Source organism: Meriones unguiculatus, chromosome 14 (assembly GCF_030254825.1).
Source record: "Meriones unguiculatus strain TT.TT164.6M chromosome 14, Bangor_MerUng_6.1, whole genome shotgun sequence".
NCBI classification, from domain to species: Eukaryota; Metazoa; Chordata; class Mammalia; order Rodentia; family Muridae; genus Meriones; species Meriones unguiculatus.
Genome location: NC_083361.1, coordinates 13,140,194 through 13,160,262, shown reverse-complemented (window position 1 = coordinate 13,160,262; position 20,069 = coordinate 13,140,194). Strand labels below are relative to the sequence as shown.

General features: G+C 49.5%; 2 protein-coding genes across 12 annotated transcripts; one reads left to right on the top strand and one right to left on the bottom strand.

The window, feature by feature from the left end:
* On the bottom strand, positions 1–5,783 carry LOC132647141 (uncharacterized). 10 transcript variants are annotated; one of them, XR_009585429.1, is made up of 5 exons: positions 5,382–5,543; positions 4,372–4,433; positions 4,144–4,274; positions 3,865–3,894; positions 1–3,394 (listed from the first exon to the last, which is right to left on the bottom strand). XR_009585429.1 is itself a non-coding variant. In XM_060366800.1 (4 exons), the coding sequence occupies exons 1-4, from the start codon at positions 5,781–5,783 to the stop codon at positions 3,384–3,386; spliced, it is 609 nt and encodes a 202-aa protein (XP_060222783.1). In that variant the 3' UTR covers positions 1–3,383. The 10 variants fall into 10 exon arrangements, 4 of the variants coding, with proteins under 4 accessions (XP_060222783.1, XP_060222784.1, XP_060222782.1 ...); XR_009585431.1 differs by having other exon boundaries at positions 4,144–4,246; XR_009585427.1 differs by having other exon boundaries at positions 4,372–5,543.
* Positions 5,685–13,203, top strand: Stx4 (syntaxin 4). Of its 2 annotated transcripts, XM_021655401.2 has the most exons (11): positions 5,685–6,084; positions 6,265–6,366; positions 6,447–6,546; positions 6,687–6,761; positions 7,618–7,688; positions 10,783–10,891; positions 10,963–11,039; positions 11,236–11,373; positions 12,592–12,702; positions 12,773–12,871; positions 12,955–13,092. In XM_021655401.2, the coding sequence occupies exons 1-10, from the start codon at positions 6,055–6,057 to the stop codon at positions 12,854–12,856; spliced, it is 897 nt and encodes a 298-aa protein (XP_021511076.1). In that variant the 5' UTR covers positions 5,685–6,054; the 3' UTR covers positions 12,857–12,871; positions 12,955–13,092. The 2 variants fall into 2 exon arrangements, with proteins under 2 accessions (XP_021511076.1, XP_021511075.1); XM_021655400.2 differs by lacking the exon at positions 12,773–12,871 and having other exon boundaries at positions 12,955–13,203.
* Positions 13,204–20,069: the final 6,866 nt, after the last annotated feature.

Here is a 20,069-nt window from a genome sequence, read left to right as displayed (position 1 = left end):
TAAACATTAAACTGGTCTTTTTTTTAAATCAGTATTTTGGAGTTCTCCGAGCAGTACAGTGGTAAGAATACAAACGCCCTCTCTAGTTTGTCCTTGAGTTTGCTTGTGTTTCTGTAATGCCAAAGTTTTATTTTCTTTACACAGCTATGAAGGGTGTTCTTCTCTTCTTCCCCCTCTCCTCTCCACTGTCTTCTTTGACAGAGCCTTTATTACACAGGCTGGTCTCCAGCTCACAGGGATCCACCAGTCTCTGCCTCCCGTGTGCTGGGGCTGAAGAGCTGGACCACCGCGCTCGGCCAGTTGCACTTTTCTTGTAACATTTTTAACATAACAGACTTTGTTCAATAAGGTACACATCCCATCTCTTCAATGGTGGCTTGTTCTTCAGGCTGAGAGGCGTCTTGATGCCAGGCCTGGAGCTCAGGAGAGCTCTGGTGCTAATGCTGTGGACGGGGAGCCCTAGAGATGCCCGCTGGGTGAAGGCACAGCAGTGCAGGTGATTTGAGGGATGGGAGGTCTGCGGCGGACCTCTAGAGAGTGGCCAAGTGATAACCCCCAGACCCACTCCTCATCTCTGGCCTGTGGGCTTGTGAAAGCTGCGGCCTGAGCACTGTCTGCAGGGGAGCAGAAGCTGTTAAGTGAGGTGACGTTATCCTTGGCTCCCAGAGATGAAGCAGACAGAGAGGGAAGTAGATTAAGACCTGCCTCAGTTTCAACATAGCAAATGTGGAAGAGAGAACCTGAACACAGAGGAGGGCCGGTCCCACCCTCAGCCCGTCCCCTCCTCCATGGAGACAACTCAAAAGTAGGGCATCAACAGGTGACATCTCTGGGGACAGTGGAACATTCCTTTTTCTTCTTCTTCCTTTCCTCCTCCCCCTCTTTTTGATGTGTGTGTTGGGGGGTTTCGAGACAGGGTTCTCTGTCCCGAACTTGCTTTGTAGACCAGGCTGGCCGATCTGCCTGCCCCTGACTCCCTCAGTGCTGGGATTGCAGGCGTATGCCACTACACCGGGCTTGTTTTTCTTCCCTTTCTTTCCCCTCCCTCGTTTCCTTCTGGCTTCTAGCACTGCTGGGACTTGAACTCAGTCCCTGGCTGGTGATCTTAGTTATGGCACAGACTCTGAGGCTAGGGGTGAGATTCAATGGTGGAGTGCTCGCCTCACATTCACGGAGTCCTGGCCTCAGCCCCTAGCACTGCAGAACGAGGGGCATGGTGGCACATCTCTGTAATCCACGTAACCATCCTCCACTCTACAGGGAGCTCCCTCGTCCTGCCCTCCACATGATCCTATCAGAAACAAACTAAAGAACCATGGCACCTGAAGGAGGACAGGGGAAAGTCCTTCTACCTGACACCATATCCTACTTCCCCCACTAGCCAGAAACTCAGACAACAAGATCAGCACAGGACAGACTTCAGGGCCATATTTTCTAGCTTCAAATCCTAACAAAGTCACTTACTAGTCATGTATCCTTGGGCACCTCAATTCCAGTTTCCTCTTTTTTTTCTCTCTCCCGGAGACAGGGTTTCTCTATATAGCCTTGGCTGTCCTGGACTCGCATTGTAGACCAGGCTGGCCTCAAACTCACAGAGATCCATCTGCCTTTGCCTCCCTGAGCGCTGAGATTAAAGTCATGTGTCACCTTGCCGGGCTCAGTTTCCTGTTCTTTAAAAGAAGGACAGTAACAGTGCCCCTATCTCATAGAATTCTCCTGTGGCTTCCAATGTTAGTTTTTCTTAGATTTTTTCTTGTAGCCCAGGCTGACCTCAAACTCATGTAGTTTAGGATAACCCTGAATTTTTGCACCTCCTGAGTGCTGGGATTATAAGTGCAAACTATGGTCTTGGTTTACCCAGTGCTGAGGTAAAACCCAGGACGCTGTGCACGTTTCATGTGTTCTACCAACTCAGCTACGATGCAGACTCTGTTTTGTTTTTTCAGACTGGGTTTCATGTAGCCTTGGTTGGCCTCAAAGTTACTAAGTACCTGAGGCTGGCCTTGACCTCCTCATCCTCCTGCTTCTACCCCTCGAGTGCTGGGATTACAGGTATGTGTCACCATGCCCAGATCAATGAATTAAAATGGTAAAATGTTTATATTGGTGCTCCGCACATATAAATGATACACAAATACTAAATGCACAAGAAAGAATTTCATTCATCCATTCATGGGGAGCTAGTGTGTGCAGGGGACCCAGCAGTGAATAAGGCAGGTGAAAATTCCTGTCCTTACAGACTTTATAGTCCAGTGGTAACCAAATACGGCCTGAGAGGTTTCCAAGTGGAGATAGAAGACGTGCAGGATTGGCAAGACTGCTACCCTAGCACCTGGTGCACAGTGGGGCTCAGGAGATGGAAAGGGAAGAAGATCCTGAACTAGCAGCAGAGTGCAAACTCTGGCAGAGACCTTGGGGCTCCTGAGAGCCTCAGAGGAACAGTCACCATCCTCGTCACCATCTAGCAACAGCAAACACACGATGCTAGCTCATAGCAGGCACCATTCTATTATTTTTTTTTAAGGATTTATTTCTTTAGCATGTATACAGTGTTCTGCCTGCATGTACACCTGCACACCAGAACTCATTATAGATGGTTGTGAGCCACCATGTGGTTACTGGGAATTGAACTCAGGACTTCTGGAAGAACAGCCAGTGCTCTTAACTGCTGAGCCATCTCTCCAGCCCACCATTCTATTCTTGTGTCTTATATCTAATCCTTATGAAACAAGAGGAGTTTAATGCTATCCTTCTCATTTTTTTCCAGATTGGAACTAAAGCAGAAAGGTTTAATAACCTGTGTCATAGCGGTTATGAGTGGGTACCCCAGCCCGGGTCATCAGGCTCTGGGCTGGGTGGGATCAGACCTATAGGTAGAGAGGATGGGACAGGTTGCTCAGCCTCAGGACCATGCAGAGTTTGAGCTTCAGACAACAGAAGGAATAGACACACCTCACTAACACCTACACATCCAAGACCCACTATACTCAACCCAAGATTCAAGGCTATGAAGGGCCCAAGAGGAGCACAGGACTCAGCAACGGGGAGTGCCACCAATTGCCTATTCAATGCCAGCACATGGGAGCAAGAGGTAGGAGGATCTCTGGAGTTCAAGGCCAGCTTGGACTCTCCAGCTGCACTGTGGAGTCTTTGGTGTTTCTCCTAAAGCATCTCATTATTATTATTATTATTATTATTATTATTATTCCAGAGCTGAGGACCGAACCCAGGGCCTTGCGCTTGCTAGGCAAGCGCTCTACCACTGAGCTAAATCCCCAACCCCCTCATTACTATTTCATTTGTGGTCTCTGGGTGTGATTAAAGGTTTGTTTTGTAATTCTGTTTGCTCTTGTTTTTTTGAGACAGGGTTTCTCTGGGAAACATTAGTTCCAATCTGGAAAAAAAATGAGAAGGATAGCATTAAACTCCTCTTGTTTCATAAGGATTAGATATAAGACACAAGAATAGAATGGTGGGCTGGAGAGATGGCTCAGCAGTTAAGAGCCCTGGCTGTCCTGAAACTCAATCTGTAGACCAGGCTGTCCTCAAACTCAGATCCACCTGCCTCTGTCTCCTGATTACTGAAATTAAAGAGGTACACCACAACTGTCCAGCACCTTAACCTTTCTAACCTTTCTTTTTCTTTTCTTTCTTTAGATATATTTATTATGTATACAGTGCTGTGCCTGCATGTATGAGAGCAGGCCAGGAGAGGGCACCAGATCTCATTATAGATGGTTGTGAGCCACCATGTGGTTGCTGGGACTTGAACTCAGGACCTCTGGAAGAGCAGCTAGTGCTCTTAACCTCTGAGCCATCTCTCCAGCCCCACTTTAACCTTTCTTGATGCCATCTGTTTCTTACCTTTAGCAAGGAAGAAGCTGTCAGACCAAGCTGTCAAAAGGGGAAATTGAATCTCGGAGGGCAGCAGTGAAACATTGAAGATCATACCCAGGGCTGGAAGACAGGTATCCAAGAGCCACCCCACACCCCTCCTTGTAACCAGAGAATGAGGAGGGTCTGAGGAGGCGGCAAGCGGCAGTTCAGCAGAGAGGCAGCAGCTAGTATGCAAGCACACCCTTGCAGAGCTCATCTTTTGTTTTTCTTTTGGGCCCCTGGGACATGCGCAGACTGCAGACTTACATTTGGAGGCTGTTAGCGTCAGGAGACCTTGAAAGTCAGACCCCACAGCAGGCAGTTTTCTCCACATCATCTTCAGGGCACCACAGCATGCAGACCGGGCCTCCTGAGAACCCACGAACACTGCATTCCTTCTGTGGGTTGGTCAGGAGGCACATTATCCTCACTCCCTCATTCCCAATAGCCAGGGAAGCTGCATTCTAAAGAGGAAAGGGTCAGAGCCCCACGCACGGGATCACACGGCAGTTGGCAGTTTCCAGTCCTAAAGATCACCCTGATCTTCTGCAGTCACCCTAAGTAGAGACATGAGAGATCAAAGTCCAGAGACAAAATATGATTCTCCAAAAGTCCACAGCAACTCGGACTCAGAAACGCAGGCTTCTTAACCAGAACATACTAGAGATCTGACTGACTGCTGTTTCCCTTGCTGAACTTTTCTCTAGGGAAATCTAATACACATTTTTGGCTGTGCTGACACTGCTGAGGGTGCCGACACCTGCTTTGGGGGACTTCTGTACAACGGAAGCCCCACGAGTGCATGGGGCTTTGGTCTGTTGGTCCCTGGTGTGCTACCAGCCCCTAAAACAGTATCTGTTCTGCAGTATGTGCCCAATAAAGATGTCAAGTGAACGTATGTCCAGGGAGACAAGGCTGGGGAAACGGCACAGTGAAAGACGCCTAAAGAACAGGAAGCCACGGGCTTTAGTTTCAGATACACGAAAGGCTAACAATATTCGGAACAAATTTTCTGTGTGGGCCTATTATGCGACAGCCACTGAATTCGGTGCTGGGGATTCCGTTAAAGAAAAGCAAGTCATGCTCAGACGTCAGTTGTATAAGGCAGGGCTGCGGAGGTAACAGTACATTTTTCTCAGTCTGAGCTGCTCTGAAATCATCTTGCCGCGCAGAAGGTAGCGAGCTCAGCGGGACTACAGTGCTCAAGCAGGGCGTAGGCCGCCCACCTGTCAGAGGCTGTGCCAGAAGGACGCGGAGGGCGGGGGGGGGGGGGGGTGAAGCGCCACCTTGGCTGAGGTCACTTCCCACCCCCAGATTCTCTGCCTACAAAACCCTGCGGTTCTCTGACGCTGTAGACTCATTATTTTCTGACTTTCAAGGTCTCACGATGCTGAAAGCCCCAAATGTAAGTCTTCAGTTTGCCCACGCGCTAGGAACCCAAAATTAAAGCAAAAGGTGAATTCTACAGGGTCTCCCCAGTACGTGGCTGAGAGTAGGCAGCGTACCCTTCCAACCCTCGTACAAACTGCAGGGTCGCAGCTCAGACCCAGGTGTCGGGGACGTCGCGAGACTGAGGTCCGAGACGTCGGTGACAGCGCCAGAACACGTGACTGGCTGTCGGGCGCGCGTCCCTCGGAACTGGGCCCGGGACTGTCACGTGACGGGGGTGTGTGCCATGGGGTGATGTGAGATCCGAGGATCTCAGACTGCGTGCAAATGACGCATTCCCAACCCTTCGGGCAACTAGATTTCAGTTCCAGCATGAGCCGTTCCGGTAGAGGCGGGGAGGGGGGGGCGGGCTCTCGATCCCAGGCGGCCTCGCTTCCGTTCTGCCGCAACTGCTTCCGACCTCCGCCTTTCCCCTCGGCGGGGAAGAGCCGGGACCTCGCGCGCATGCTCGGAGTCATCGCCCCGGAGGGGCGGGGCTGCGGCTTCGGGAGCAGGATGGGGGGAAGAGAAGGGAATTCCAACCTGTAGAACTTTAGGGGTCCTATGGTCGGGTTCTTCCCCGCGACCGTGGATGGTGACAGGGGCGGGGCCTTTGGCGGCTCCTGGGGGGTCTTGGGGTTCGCAGGGTGAGGGAGGGGGGTGTCAGGCGTGAGAGAGGTGCGGGACTTCCAAATTTAGGACCTTGAGGCCCTTTGGGTCCAGGCCCAGGGACGGGGCGCTCCGGCCACCATGCGCGACAGGACCCACGAGTTGAGGCAGGTGAGACACCGGGGTGGGGAGGAGAAGCTGGGGCTGGGCGGGCGCGCTGCGGTGAGGACCCCTGGCTTTGGGTCCGGGAGGGGTGGCTGATGGCCAGGAAGGAAAATCCCGGAAGCCCGTGCTTCCCGCGGGACGGGCACCGCAGCGAGCGGATAGTGCCAATGACTCCGGCCCTGGTAGGGGGATAACAGCTCCGACGACGAAGATGAGGTTCGAGTCGCGCTGGTGGTACAGCCAGGTGCCGCCCGACTGGGGAGCCCGGACGATGAGTTCTTCCAGAAGGTAAGGGTCCGGGGGACCGAGGTCTTGGGCGGACTAGAGTGCCACTGATGTCTTCAGCCCCTCTTGGTGACCCTCCGTAGGTCCAGACGATTCGGCAGACCATGGCCAAACTGGAGAGTAAAGTCCGGGAGTTGGAGAAACAGCAGGTCACCATCCTGGCCACGCCCCTTCCCGAGGAGAGTAAGCGAAACCTCGGGCTCTAGCTAGCCAGCCCGGTGGATTGTGGGGGATGTAGTTTTATTCAAGTGGTGGCCCGAGTGGGTTTTGGTTTGGGCTTGTGGTAGAAGCTGTGGTTTGGAAGTGTTGGCTTTCTCATTTAGGCATGAAGCAGGGCCTGCAGAATCTGCGCGAGGAGATCAAACAGCTGGGGCGAGAGGTCCGAGCGCAGCTAAAAGGTGAATGAACTTGAAGCGCCTCAGTCACATCTTCCCCTCTGATTCAGCCCCGTCGCTGGTATATGTGGGTGGTGTGTTGCCCACGTAGTCGAGTGATGCATCCAGGTCACACGGCAGGCCTCGTTCAAGGATCTCTGTCCCGTGGCATCCAAGCCGTGGTACTTTGCGTAGCCCATGCTGGCCTCTCAGATCCCTTTATCATTATTTTAGATTTAAATTCGAAATTACTTACTGCTATAGCTCTTGCAGCCCCGTGTGAATTCTTTGGGTAGACAGATGAGGGTTTCCTCACACTTGTGGGAACCCACTGACGTAATACAGAAGAAAACTTCTCTCAGAAATTCAGAATTAGCCCCCTTCCCCACTTCTTGTCAACCCATGTAGACCAGGCTGGCCTTGAATTCACAGAGATTCATCTCTGCCTGCCTCTTGAGCGCTGAGATTAAATTAAAGACCTGCCCCAACCATGCCCAGCTGTTCATCTCATCCCCTTCTTCCTTCTTCCTTCTTCTTCCTCTTCCTAGTTCCTTCTTTTTTTTCTCCTCCTCCACTACTACTAAAATACTTCCCTGCTCATGGTCACTTTATAATAAAAATTCTGTGAAGACAAGAACCTCCTTATTATGTAGCTGGAATGTAGATATGGCCTGTGTTCTGGTTCCCAAACAATTCTTTAAAATTCACTTAACATTTTTATTATATATTTAAAGTTTTATTATTATTATTATTATTTGAGGGAAGGTGCTCAATACACAGACCAGGATAGCTTCAAACAGAGACCAGCTGGCCTCCCAAACAGTTTTTATAAGTCTCAGGGAAAACACTCCTTTTGTCAACCCTTGTCTTTCTCCCACAGCCATAGAGCCCCAGAAGGAAGAAGCTGATGAGAATTATAACTCAGTCAACACGAGAATGAAAAAAACCCAGGTGGGTTTCATTTTCCTAGAACTAGAGCATTTTAAAGTGTTTGTTAGGTTATTAAATGGTGACTATTCAGCCCTTGGAGACCATTGATTCTGGGGTCTGTCCTGATTTTCATAAGCATATGAAGGTGCTTATGCTCAAAAGAGAGAATTTGGTGTAGGCAGAGAATCCAGGTCTCAACGAGTTCACTCCATTGTAACACCCTGCCTCCTCCATTCAAAGGGAATTTGCTGTGTCAGACATGATTTGGGCCTGGCTGTGAGAAGCACACTTTCCCAAAACTGAGAATGGGAATTTGGACTGAATAGGGAACAAAGATATTTCTCATATAGGACTTGGTACCTAATTCCTCTGCCCAAGGGAAGAAGAGACAGAAATAAAGCAAGTGGAGCTGGAGACAGGGCTCAGTGGTTAAGAGCACCGGCTGCTCTTCCAGAGGACCTAGGTTCAATTCCCAGCACCCACATGGCAGCTCACAACTGTTTGTAGTTCCCGTTCCAAGGGACCCAGCACCCTCACACAGACATGAATGCAGGCAAAATGCCAGTGCACACAAAAAATTAAAAAGAAGAAAAAAATGCAAGGATGTCCCTGTCCCCGTAGATAGAATTCAAGAGGTGAAAGGGCTGGCAAGATGGACCAATGGGCAAAGGTGTCCACTTCCGGGCCTTGGAGCCTGATTCAGTCCGGGATCCACGTAGCAGGAGGAGAACTGACTCCTTCAGTTGTCCTCTGACTTCTACATGTGTTCTGTGGCACACATGCCCTCCCCCAGGGACACACACAAAGTAAACATACGTAGGGGCTAGAGAGACAGGCACTCTCTCAGAGGAGCTGAATTCAGTCGTTTCCAGCACCTGTGGCAGGTGGCTCACCCCATCTGTAACTCCAGCTCCAACCTCCTCCAACACCAGCACTCCCTACATATGAACACATGATTAAAAGTAATAAAAATACTAATAATCAAAAAGTAAAAAATTAATATAGATATTTTAAATCTTCATATATTGTTTTAAAAAAAATGTTTTAAAAAGAAATGAGGGATTCTCCCTGGGGCAGCAGTGAAAAGGGAGCCATAAAAGGCGACATCTTAGGAAGGAAATTTGATGGGACTTGACCAGGCCCTTCTGGGTGCTAGTGAAGAATGGTTAGGATTTTGGGAGGTTAGGATTTGAATAGGTAGGGTGGTTTGGACATCTGGAAAGGGCACACACCTTTGATCCCAGTATTCGGGGAGGCAGAGGCAGGCGGATTACTGTGAGTTCAAGGCCAGGTCTACAAAACAAGTCCAGAACAGCCAAAACTATACAGAGAAACCGTGTCTGGAAAAAAAGGGGGTGGGGGTGGGGGTCGTAGGAATGGGAGTTCAGGAGAGTAAGCTTATGTAAGGAATCAGGTAGGGACCACGGGAGCCACACTACAGGAGGGCACCTGTGGTTCTTGGTAAGAGGGCCACTGTGGTAGTAACACGGTGACACTGAGGTACGTGAGCACACGTGCAGTGTCAAGAGCAACGCTGACATTTGGTGAGCCTTCAGCAAGTGCACACTTGCTGTCGGTGCCAGGCTTAAACATTCTATCTTCGAGACTTCACATTTTAGTGGGGCAAGACAGTCACCAAATAAGTACATTATTTTACTTTAGTTTTTACTCTTTTGAGACAAGGTCTCACGGAATAGCTCCTACTGGCCTGGAGCTCATAGCGATAAGGCTGCCCTCAGACTCAGGGATCTGCCTGCGTCTGCCTTCCCAGTGCTGGGACTAAAGATTTAGGCCGCTATACTCAACTGAGGTTAATTTATGATCTAGTAAGCATTAAGAGACAAAACAGCATAAAAAGAGGGAACATGCTGGCAGAGGGAGGGAATGTAGCTTAAATAAGGGGGAGGAGGGAGCTGAATGGTCGAGGACATGCTTCGCATACGTGAGGCCCTGGTTCCGACCACCTGTGGTACCAGAAGCTTGTTTTTATTTTTCTTCTTAAACGTGTGTGAGTGAAAATGGACACATGTGCACACCACAGTGGGAGTGGGTCGTCCCACACAGATGGGGTCTGTGTGCCTCTGCCTCCCATGTCACTGTAGGCATGCTGGGATCACAGAGGCACACCACCACATCTGGCTCTTAATGTGCTCTGGGATCACCGAATGTGGATTTTAATACTTGTGCTAGTAGCATTTTCACAGGCTCAGCCACCTTGGTAGTCCCGCCCTGCCCCAAATAAAGTTAAAAAACAAGTAAGGGCTGGGGTATCGGTCATGTTACACGCTTGTCTAGCATATGCAGGGCCTGGACTGCATTTCTACCACCACACAATGCAGCTCCCTGTTGGTACACACCTGTGATGCTAGCAGGCCAGCCTGGGCTACATGGGACCCAGTCTCAAACCAAATAATAGTAATAATAATTAATAAACAAGATCAAAATTGAAAAACTCAAAAATAGGTGAAGCCCGACATGGTGCACACCTGTAATCCCAGCACTTGGAAGGTAGAGACAGGATCAGGAGTTCAAGATCACCCTTGATGAGTTCCAGAGCTGTAGCATGAGCTGTAGGAGACCGTGTCTCAAAACCAACTAACCAACAAAAAATAAGTAAGGTGGAGCTAGAGAGATGGCTCAGCAGTTCAGAGCACCAGCGGCTCTTCCAGGGACCTGGGTTCAATTCTCAGCACCCTCGTGGTGGTTCACAGTCTTCTGTAGCTCCAGTTTCAGGGGTTGGACACCTTCTGGCTTCCACAGTCACCAGGCACATGGGCTGCACTGATGAGTGTGTAGGCAAAATACTCAGACACATAAAATAATCAATGATTGGAGACTTAAGCGTGCTTGTGGGAATGAGCATTTTAGGCAGAAGGAGCAGTGTGCAAGGACTGAGGGGGGCATGTTTTGCTGAGGGAGAAACCACTGGGGAGGAAAGGGAGGGAGATAGTAGGAGTGGTGAGGAGGAGGCAAAGTCATGGGTGTAATGAGGCCCCTGATAAGACCTTTGGTTTCCTTCTGAGGAAGGAGGGAGTCTGCCAAGGCCACAAGGTGGGTATACCTCAGCACCTCATGGCAGTTCCTTTTGACGCCCAGCTAGGCTTTCTGTTCTTAGCATGGTGTCCTGTCCCAGCAATTCGTCGAGCTCATCAATGAGTGCAACTCAATGCAGTCCGAATACCGAGAGAAGAACGTGGAGCGCATCCGTAGGCAGCTGAAGATCAGTGAGTTGGGGTGCCTGGCCCTCAGGGTTTGAGAGCATGGATCAGCTCTGAGCTGGCCTTTCCTGTTACAGCCAATGCTGGGATGGTGTCTGATGAGGAGCTGGAGCAGATGCTGGACAGCGGGCAGAGCGAAGTGTTTGTATCTAATGTGAGTGGCCACAGCCAGCCTCCCCTGTGGGCCTTCTGTCTCTGAGTCCTGGTTTCTCTGTAGAGAAAGCAGAGCAAGGCCCAGCCAGGAACGAGTTAGAATATGCTAGGATCCCATTTAGAGAAGCTCAGCAGAAACTGTGGATCGGCTCCTGGTCCCCCTGTGACGTCTTCTCCAATCCCTGTCTGCCTCCCAGATACTGAAGGACACACAGGTTACGCGACAGGCCCTGAACGAGATCTCGGCACGTCACAGTGAGATCCAGCAGCTGGAGCGCAGTATCCGTGAGCTCCACGAGATTTTCACTTTTCTAGCAACAGAGGTAGAGATGCAGGTGGGTGCCTGGAAGCCCTGTGCGGCCTGCCATCCTAGCTGTGGTTTGGAGTTACGCTCCGCCCTAAAGACACTCTCCTGGGCTCTTGTGTGCTATCAAGCACAGGCATGCTCCCAGGTGGCCCCCACTTCCATCCTGAGCCAAATTCTGCCACCTCCACAGCTACCTTGATAGCATCCCACCTGTCCCTCCAGCGTGCCCCTTATTCTAATCATGGCTTCTCTTCCTATAACAGAACCCCCCCCCCCATGCTATTAGAGGGTTTTTTGGAGAGCTGTCCCTAAGGGACAGCTAATCTCTCATAGGTTGGAATGGTGCTTTCAGGCTTGGCCGTAGAGGTCAGGGAGCTTCCAGCCCTGTCCTGACTTCCTGAGCTGAACTCCACAGTGCTACAGCCATTCTCTTCTGCAGCTGGTAGTCATGGGGAAGGTCTCTCATCCAGTGGGAGTGCCAGGACCAATGCTTGTAGTGCCAGGAGGAGGCAGGAAGAGGATGGAGACGGGCCCAGAAGAATGGGTGAATTCAGACCAGAGTTTACCATCTGTGGAAAAGGTGCTAGCCATACAAGGCCATGGCTTCAGGCCTCCACTGCAAGTGAAAGTTACATAGGACAAAGGAACAGAGAGAAGAGACATCATGACAGCGGTAGGACCTGGAAGCCATACTTATCTGAACATTTGTCAGCTCTGGTCCTGCCTTATCTTTGTTAATGTAGGTTTTTCTCTGCCAAGAATATCTTGGTCAGCAGCCAGGGCTACACAGAGAAACCCGGTCTTGAAAAATCCCCACAGGCTTTTAGTCCCAGCACTGGGGAGGCAGATTGCTATGATTTTGAGGCCAGCCTGGTCTACAAAGTGAGTCCAGGACAGCCAGGGGCTACACAGAGAAACCCTGTCTCAAAGGCAAGAAAAAAAAAAAGAAAATCCCTCAAAAAGAATGCCTTGGAAGCTGGGCGGTAGTGGTGTATGCTTTTAATCCCAGCATTCAGGGAGGCAGAGGCAGATGGATCTCTGTGCATTGAAGGCCAGCTTGATCTACAGAGAGAGTACCATGACAGCTAAGGCTATACAGAGAAACCTGTCTCAAAAAAACAAACAAGCAAACAAACAAAAAAATATCTTGATCATTTTGGCTTGTGCTGGGCAGCGTAACTGGTCCCTGCCTCCAGGCCTGGTTATCCCTCCGGTCTCTGAACTGTCCCATTTGTCCTCTGAACAGGGGGAGATGATCAACCGTATCGAGAAGAATATCCTGAGCTCAGCAGACTATGTGGAGCGTGGGCAGGAGCATGTCAAGATAGCCCTAGAGAACCAGAAGAAGGCGAGAAAGGTAAGCCTCAGCTCATGTCCCAGCCTTGGGCACTCCACAATGACTTTCCGTGACCCTTCCTCTCCCACAGAAAAAAGTCATGATTGCCATCTGTGTTTCTATCACTGTTCTCATCTTGGCTGTCATCATTGGCATCTCCATTACCGTTGGATAATGTCACATGTTCTTGGTGAGATTTGGTGGGCCTGCCCCATCCCTGGCAACAGCCTTCCTGCCTCCTGTCGGAACCATTTCTTTCTCCTTCCCTTGCAGGTATTGGGAGAACCAGAGACCCAGCGTGTGTGGAGGCGGGGCGGGCGACCCTCACATTGGCCCTGTGCAAAAGGGCAAATGGCTTTCTGGGATTGGCAGCTGCTCATTCATGGAGTCCTTCCCTTTAGGCCACAGTGATTGGGAGAAAGTTTGCAATGCCCTGTTTGTCTGGGACACGTTGTTTTGTAAAAAAAAAAAAAAAATTAAAAAAAAAAATAAAAAAGAAAGAAAGAAAGGAAAAAAAAAAAAGAAGCTTGGAGCCAGCTGTGCCTTTGTGTTCCTGGAAAGGCTGGCCCAGGCCTTCAAGTCTCCATTCTCCTTCCCCCCTGGCCATTGCTGCCACCAGGCCCAGTCAGTCAATCAGACTTCTCTAGAAGAGCATCCACAGCAGGCTAGCTCTACCCACAGGGTGGGTAAGGTAGGCCAGGGAGGGGTACAGCAGGGACTGCATATGCCTGAAGTGCTAAGCTGCCGAGCCCAGGGCTGCAGTGTGGGTGAGGTATATGTGTGAGAGATGCCAGGACATCTTGAGAATCACATAAGCAGACAGGAAGAGCAGCTCTCGGTGGGGACAGTGTTTATGTGGGATGTAGCGGGGACATGTGGCAGAAGAAGTTGCCTGGCACAGGGACCAGCAGGCCAGCTCCTGTGACCGGATATGGGCACTGCCTTTTGTAAGAGGAGCTCCTAGAGACCCACCATCGCACAGTGGCTGCCTGGCTTATGGGAGGTAGAAACAGGCAGAGGCGCTGGAGTCTGCTGTTTTGTTTTTGTTTTTTAAGATTTATTTATTATTTATACAGTATTCTGTCTGCACGCCAGAAGAGGGCACCAGATCTCATTGTAGATGGTTGGGAGCCACCATGTGGTTGCTGCGAATTGAACTCAGGACCTCTGGAAGAGCAACTCTTAACCTCTGAGCCATCTCTCCAGCCCCTGAAGCCTGTTTTTGTCTGTTTGTTTGTTTTGTTTTTATAAGGCATGTGAGCTACAGGCCCTGATTCTATTTCAGGGCTAGCCTGGTCTACATAGCATATTCCAGGCTATTCAGGGCTACATAGAAAGACTCTGTTTCGGGGGTGGGGGAAAGAAATGAGTGTGTAGCCTGGCATGGTGAGGCACACATGCAGGCAGAGGTCAACTTTGGGGCATAGATTCTCTTCTAACATTGTGGGTTCCACAGTCAAACTCAGGCTGTCTGGATGTAGCTTTTTCTGAGGACACTTGGTTTACAACTAAGCTACTCCTGGCCCGGGTTTGGTTAGATTGAACAGTCCTTGGCTTTAGTCTCCAAGGTGTTCATTCCACCCTGCTTTCATCCCACGAGACTGTTCAGGCACCTCTCGCCATAACTGTGCTGAGTGCTGAAAGAGCTAGCTGTGACAGGCTAGTTAGTGCACTACCTGACCATTTCAGGAGGGATAGGAGGATTGGCTAAGTGGACCCCTGCCTGCCTTCAACTGGCTGGCAGAGTATTGTTCTCAGATTGTACATCTCTTGCTATCTCTGTGTGGGATGTACTTTGTTGTGGGGTTTTTGGGGTCATTTTTGTTGTCTTTTTAAGACAGGGTTTCTCTGTGTAGCCTTTGCTGTCCTGGACTTGCTTTGTAGACCAGGTTGGCCCCAAACTCAGAGTGATTGCCTGCCTCTGCCTCCCTGAGTGCTGGGATAAAAGGTGTGCGCCACCACACCCAGCTGTGGGATGTACTTTGATCTCAACTGGGAAACAACTAGTCAAGAGAGCATAGGTTTTTCCTCCCCTCAGTGTAAAGCAGCTTAATTTAGGAATCAGGTATGTGCTGGGCATCACATGGAGTCCCCAGACATACCCAAAAGCAGCAGAATTGTGGTGGCGCACGCCTTTCATCCCAGCAGAGCCCTTGGGAGGCAGAGACAGGCATATCTCCATAAATTCAAGTCCAGTCTGGTCTATAGAGCAAGTTCCAGGACAGCTCCAAGACTACACAGAGAAACCCTGTCTTGGAAAAAAAAAAAGAAAAAAGAAAAGAAAAACAGAGAGACAACGTAATGGTAATGACGGATGGTGGTAGGGCATGCCTTTAGTCCCAGCACTCAAGGGAGGTAGAGGCAGGAGGATGTCTGTGAGTTCAAGGCCAGCCTGGTCTACAGAGTGTTAGGACAGCCAGGGCCCCACAGAGAAACTGTTGACAGAGACAGAGAAACTTCCACAAAGGTGAGAGCCTTCATTCCCTGGAATGGACGGGTGCTAACTAGATGGCTAAGCTGGATACATACATTCTGCTTTCCGGGATGGGGCAGCTGGGACCAGGGGGAGCTTGCCTGAGCACCACATGTGTTTGGCTCTGGGGACTCTGGGTTTCCCAGTTTTCCATCTCTTTTTTTCATCTCCAGCAGACTCCTGGCTGTTGGCCACCTTTGTCCACTTTCTCATGCTGCCTTCAAAGTGAAACAAGATCAGGGCCCCACCTGCTCCGATACAGATGTTGGACACTGACAGATTGATGTTCAACATCTGTGCAGCTGGGTGTCTGTCGTTACCTTTTATTTTTAATTGCATTTCTTTGTGTGCGCATGTGTGGAGGTTAAGAGAACCATTCAAAAGACTAGTTTTCTTCCATGGTGTGAGGCTGTCTGTAGCTGACCTTTGCTACTTTGCGGGTTCTTTTTTACTACCCTCTATTTCTCCAGTTTCACCTCCCAACACTGGATAGGAAAGAGGAATTCGGGAAGTCCCTCAGTCTAAATTATCCTTTTGTTTCTTCTTTGACCATGACTACTAAAAAACTGCAACCAACCTCTCTGAACAAGTAACAGCTGTTCCACACACACCCTCACACACACACACACACACACACACACACACACACACACACCTTTCGGGGCTCTAGCATTTATATACCCTCCAAAAAGTTCCCAGACTGTCACACCGTCACAGGAACTATCTGCAGGTGACAAGAGGCAAATCATAGTCCGCTACTGCAGACAGTCCAAAGCAGCCCCCAATCCCCACACCTGAGACTAAACTGAATGCACATTCTTATATCTGTGTTTTTAAGAAACCCAAATTCCCAAATTGTCACTGGAGAGATGACTCAGAGGTTAAGAGCACTGGCTATTATTCCAAAAGTCCTGAGTTCGAGTCCTAGCAACCAACCACGTGGTGGCTCACAACCCAGTGCCCTCTGCTGGCATCTGGGCAGAACACTGTATAAATAATTACATCTTTTAAAAATATATTTGAGTCGTCAAGCTGGGAGGCAAGCACCTCTATCCACCGAGCCATCGCTTACAGTCAGGTATGGCAGTATGTCCTTGTAATCCCAGGAGTCAGGAGGATCACTAAGAGTTTTAGGCCAGTGTGTATTATATAATATATAGCGGGGCGGGGGGGGGTTGGCTTCAAGACTGTCTTATCAGTAAACAAATGGAAAGAGAGAGGTAGTGAGGTGTGGCCAATCATATCTGGAGGCTGGAGGATCAGGTGAAGGTCCTTCCTGCTGGGTTTGAGGCTGGGAAACATGAAACATTGTCTGTGGAGCCGGGAGCGTGGGTGGGGAGATACAGCCGAAAAGGGCTTTAAGCCTCACATTCAGGGACTGGGCAGATCACTTGCCATGCAAGCCTGAATGAAAAATGGAGATCAGATCCTCAGAACTGAGCATGTGTGGTGGTGGACCTGTGTCATCCCCAGTGGGCCTCTCGTCAGATGGAGTTGGGGACAGGAGAATCCGAAAGAGCCCAAGGGCCAGCTAGCCTGGTAACATAAGACCTTGTCTCAGGCCAGGTGGAAGGGATTCATCCTCTGACCTCCACATTGACTCACCCTTATATGAGCAGGCACACAGCGCAACACAAACTATTAACACTCATCTTTGTGACGAAGCCCTATCAAGCATATAATTTGTGCCGTTTGCAAAAAGTCTTTGCAGTGATTCCCACCAAAGCTGGTCAGTCAGTCAGGATGACTCAGGGAGAAGGAGGATTAACAGTCAGTTCTCCCAGAATGTCAGTAGACTTTGGATGCCTACAGTCAACAGCCAGAGAGCAAGCATTTCTCTAAAGAATTATGGGTGTCACTGTTGTCCCATCAAACTGATGAGAATCTAATAGGTAAGAAGCTACCATTTCCTGTGTATGGGATCATGCTTGGAATCTTAGCACTCCGGAGACCGAGGCGGAGGATTGCCATGAGGTCACAGACTACGGCCTGGAAGTCTAAGTTAGTAGGAAGTTGTTCGGTCGAGTCAGAAGATCCAGGTGTGAGCTTGCTGTTTTTATGTTGCTCCTTCTCCTGGACCACTCTCAAGATGCCCTCCGCCACTTCCACAGTCCCACACTTGTAAGGGAACAGTCTGCCCTTCCCCTCAGTTGCTGCTCAAGCTGTAGAGGTGATCATTGCTCTCATCTTTTTAGAATATAAACTACAGCACCAGAAACAGCTACACATGTTGCTGAGAAAGAACATTTTTAAAACCCAGGGTTACTTTAAACTCTTAGCAGTCTCCATACCTCAGCCTCCGGGAAGAGCTGGGATTACAGTTGTAATTGGTTTTTGGTTTGAGACTGGACGTATACCAGGCTGTCCTTGAACTCCTAATGCTCCTGAGTCAGCCTCCTGAGTACTGAAATTACCCAGAAGTACTACCATGCCCAGCTCAGGCTGTTTGTTGCTTTTTGTTCTGTTTCTCTAAACTGAGGGCAGAATTAATACTGGCCAACTAGTGGCCACTGCAAATTATAGCCAACAAAAATATTAACCCCTCTAAGGCTGTATTTGTTTCTCTGTGTGTGTGTGTGTGTTTCTTGAGATTGGGTCTCACTCTGTATAAAGCTCAGGCTAGTTTTAGAATTTGAATCCTATTGTATGTGCATGAGTGCTTTGCCTCCGTGAATGGATGTACACCACCTGCCGTGGAGATCAGAAGGGCTGTGGATGCCCTAAAATGAGCTACTGTGAGTCACCATGTGGGTGCTAGGAGCCAAACGTAGGTCTTCTGCAGGTGCTTTTAACCATTGGATCATTGCTCTAGCTCCAGCCCAGGGTAGTCTTGAAGTCACGGTGTAGCCAGGTCGATCTCAAGCTTAGCCTAGTTCTCTTGGCTTAGCCTCCTTGGTGCCGGGACTGCAAGCATGTATTTCATGCCCACCCAACTTTCTGTTCCTGAGGTGACAAACTGTCACACTGAGAGGCTCACAGCCCACACTTATTCTTTCACAATTCTGGAGGTGAGAAGTCCAAAGCGGGCATCACTCAGTGAGCCAAGCGTGTGCGGCCCTGGCTCCTCCTGGGGGCCCGGACGCAGAGCCTGGTCCCTTCTCGGGTCTAACAGTTCCTTGTGTTCCCTGGCTGGTGGGCCCAGCGTCTGCTCCAGAGCACACCATTCTGTCACCACCACAGAAGCAGTGACTTCTGTGTCCCTCGTAAAGATGCCTTTGTGGGGTCAGGTAGTGGTGGCCTGTAATCCCAGCCCTCGGAGGCAGACACAGGTGGATCTTGGACTTCAAGGCCAGCCTGGTCTACACAGGGAAATTCTGTCTCAAACAAACGAACAAACGTGTTTGCATAGGACCTACCCAGACATCAAGCTCTATCTCCAGCCTGTCTTTAGCTGCACAGGTCCACAGATGACAATTGTGCTATATAGGTCAGACTCGCCCCAACTGAGTCTGTAAATTATTACATCGTCCAAGGCTTTTGCCATATAAGTTAATGTTAGCAAATTAAAGTGATTGGGATATGAATATGGGATGGGGTGTCTGCCACACTATTCCGCATTTAACTCAATTTAATTATTTATTCACAAAATACTTATTGAGTAGGATTTATGTTCAAGACATTAGCCTGGGCGAGAGAAATAGAAATAGGCGTGAGGTCTCTGCTTTTATACACGGTACCTGTTAGTGGGGAAGTCAAGTGAATAAACTGTTAAGATATTCTAAAGCTGTAACAGGCATTGTGAAGACAAGGATGGCAGAAAGCCCTTTTTGGCGGGGAGGGAGGCTAAGGAAAAAGCCTGAGAGTTTTATTCCTGGGCTGTGTATCAGGACTGTCTCAAAAAGAAAAAGGCCTTGAGTTGTACTGCCCATCTGAAGTCCCAGCTTATGGAAGGCAGAGGCAGGCAGCTCTGAGCCTGATGCTAGCCTGGTCTACACAGCAGCTTCCAGGCTAGTCAGGACTACATAATGAGACCCATATTTACCTTTAAAAAAAAAAAAGGTAAATAAGCCAGGTGGCTGTGGTTCAGGCCTTTAATTCCAGCACTCGGGAAGCAGAGGCCAGCCTGGTCTATAGACTGAGTTCCAAGATAGCCAAGACTACACAGAGAAACCTGTCTCAAAAAACAAAACAAAAACACCAAAAGCCAAACCAAATAAACAAACAAAGGTGATACTGTTTTAGGAAGAATGACTAGCACCAAGGTTGGTACGGAGATCTGGAGGCAAAACAAAGCCGCCGAGGATTATTTTTAGCTTGGAAACTAAGAAAATTTCCCAACGTGGAGTTTTGGTTTTTTATTTGTGGTTTGAGAGTGTCTTACTTCGTAGCCCCAGCTGACCTGACACTCACTGTGTAGATCAGGCTGGCCTGGAATTCAGAGATCTGCTGCTTACCTCAGCCCCCAAGTGCTGGGATTAAAGTCAGGTGCCCCCGTAGCACCTAACGCCTAGGGGGATCTTAAGCGTTACTTTTAAGGTTTGCTGATTTTTTTTTAATAATTTATTTTATTTTATGTGCGTTAGTATGAAGGTGTCAGATCCCTTGGAACTGGGGGCATAGACAGTTGTGAGCTGCCATGTGGGTGCTGGGAATTGAACCCGGGTCCTTTAGGAGAGCAGACAGTACTCTTAACCACTGAGCCATCTCTCCAGCCCCGGTTTGCTGATTTTTATTGATTCATGTGTATGTATGCTGAACCCAGGAAGGCCAGCGGCATCAGATCCCCTGAATCTGCAATTATAAGCAGTTGTAGGCCACTCGATATGGGTGCTGGGAGCCAGATCCAGATCCTCTGCAAGTGAGCACTCTTCAATACTGAGTCATCTCTCCAGTCCTCCAAGTGGGTTTGTACATTTTGCTTTCCATGGGTAGTTTCACCCTCCGTTGGTCCAGGTGCCTGTAGTTACGAGGCTGT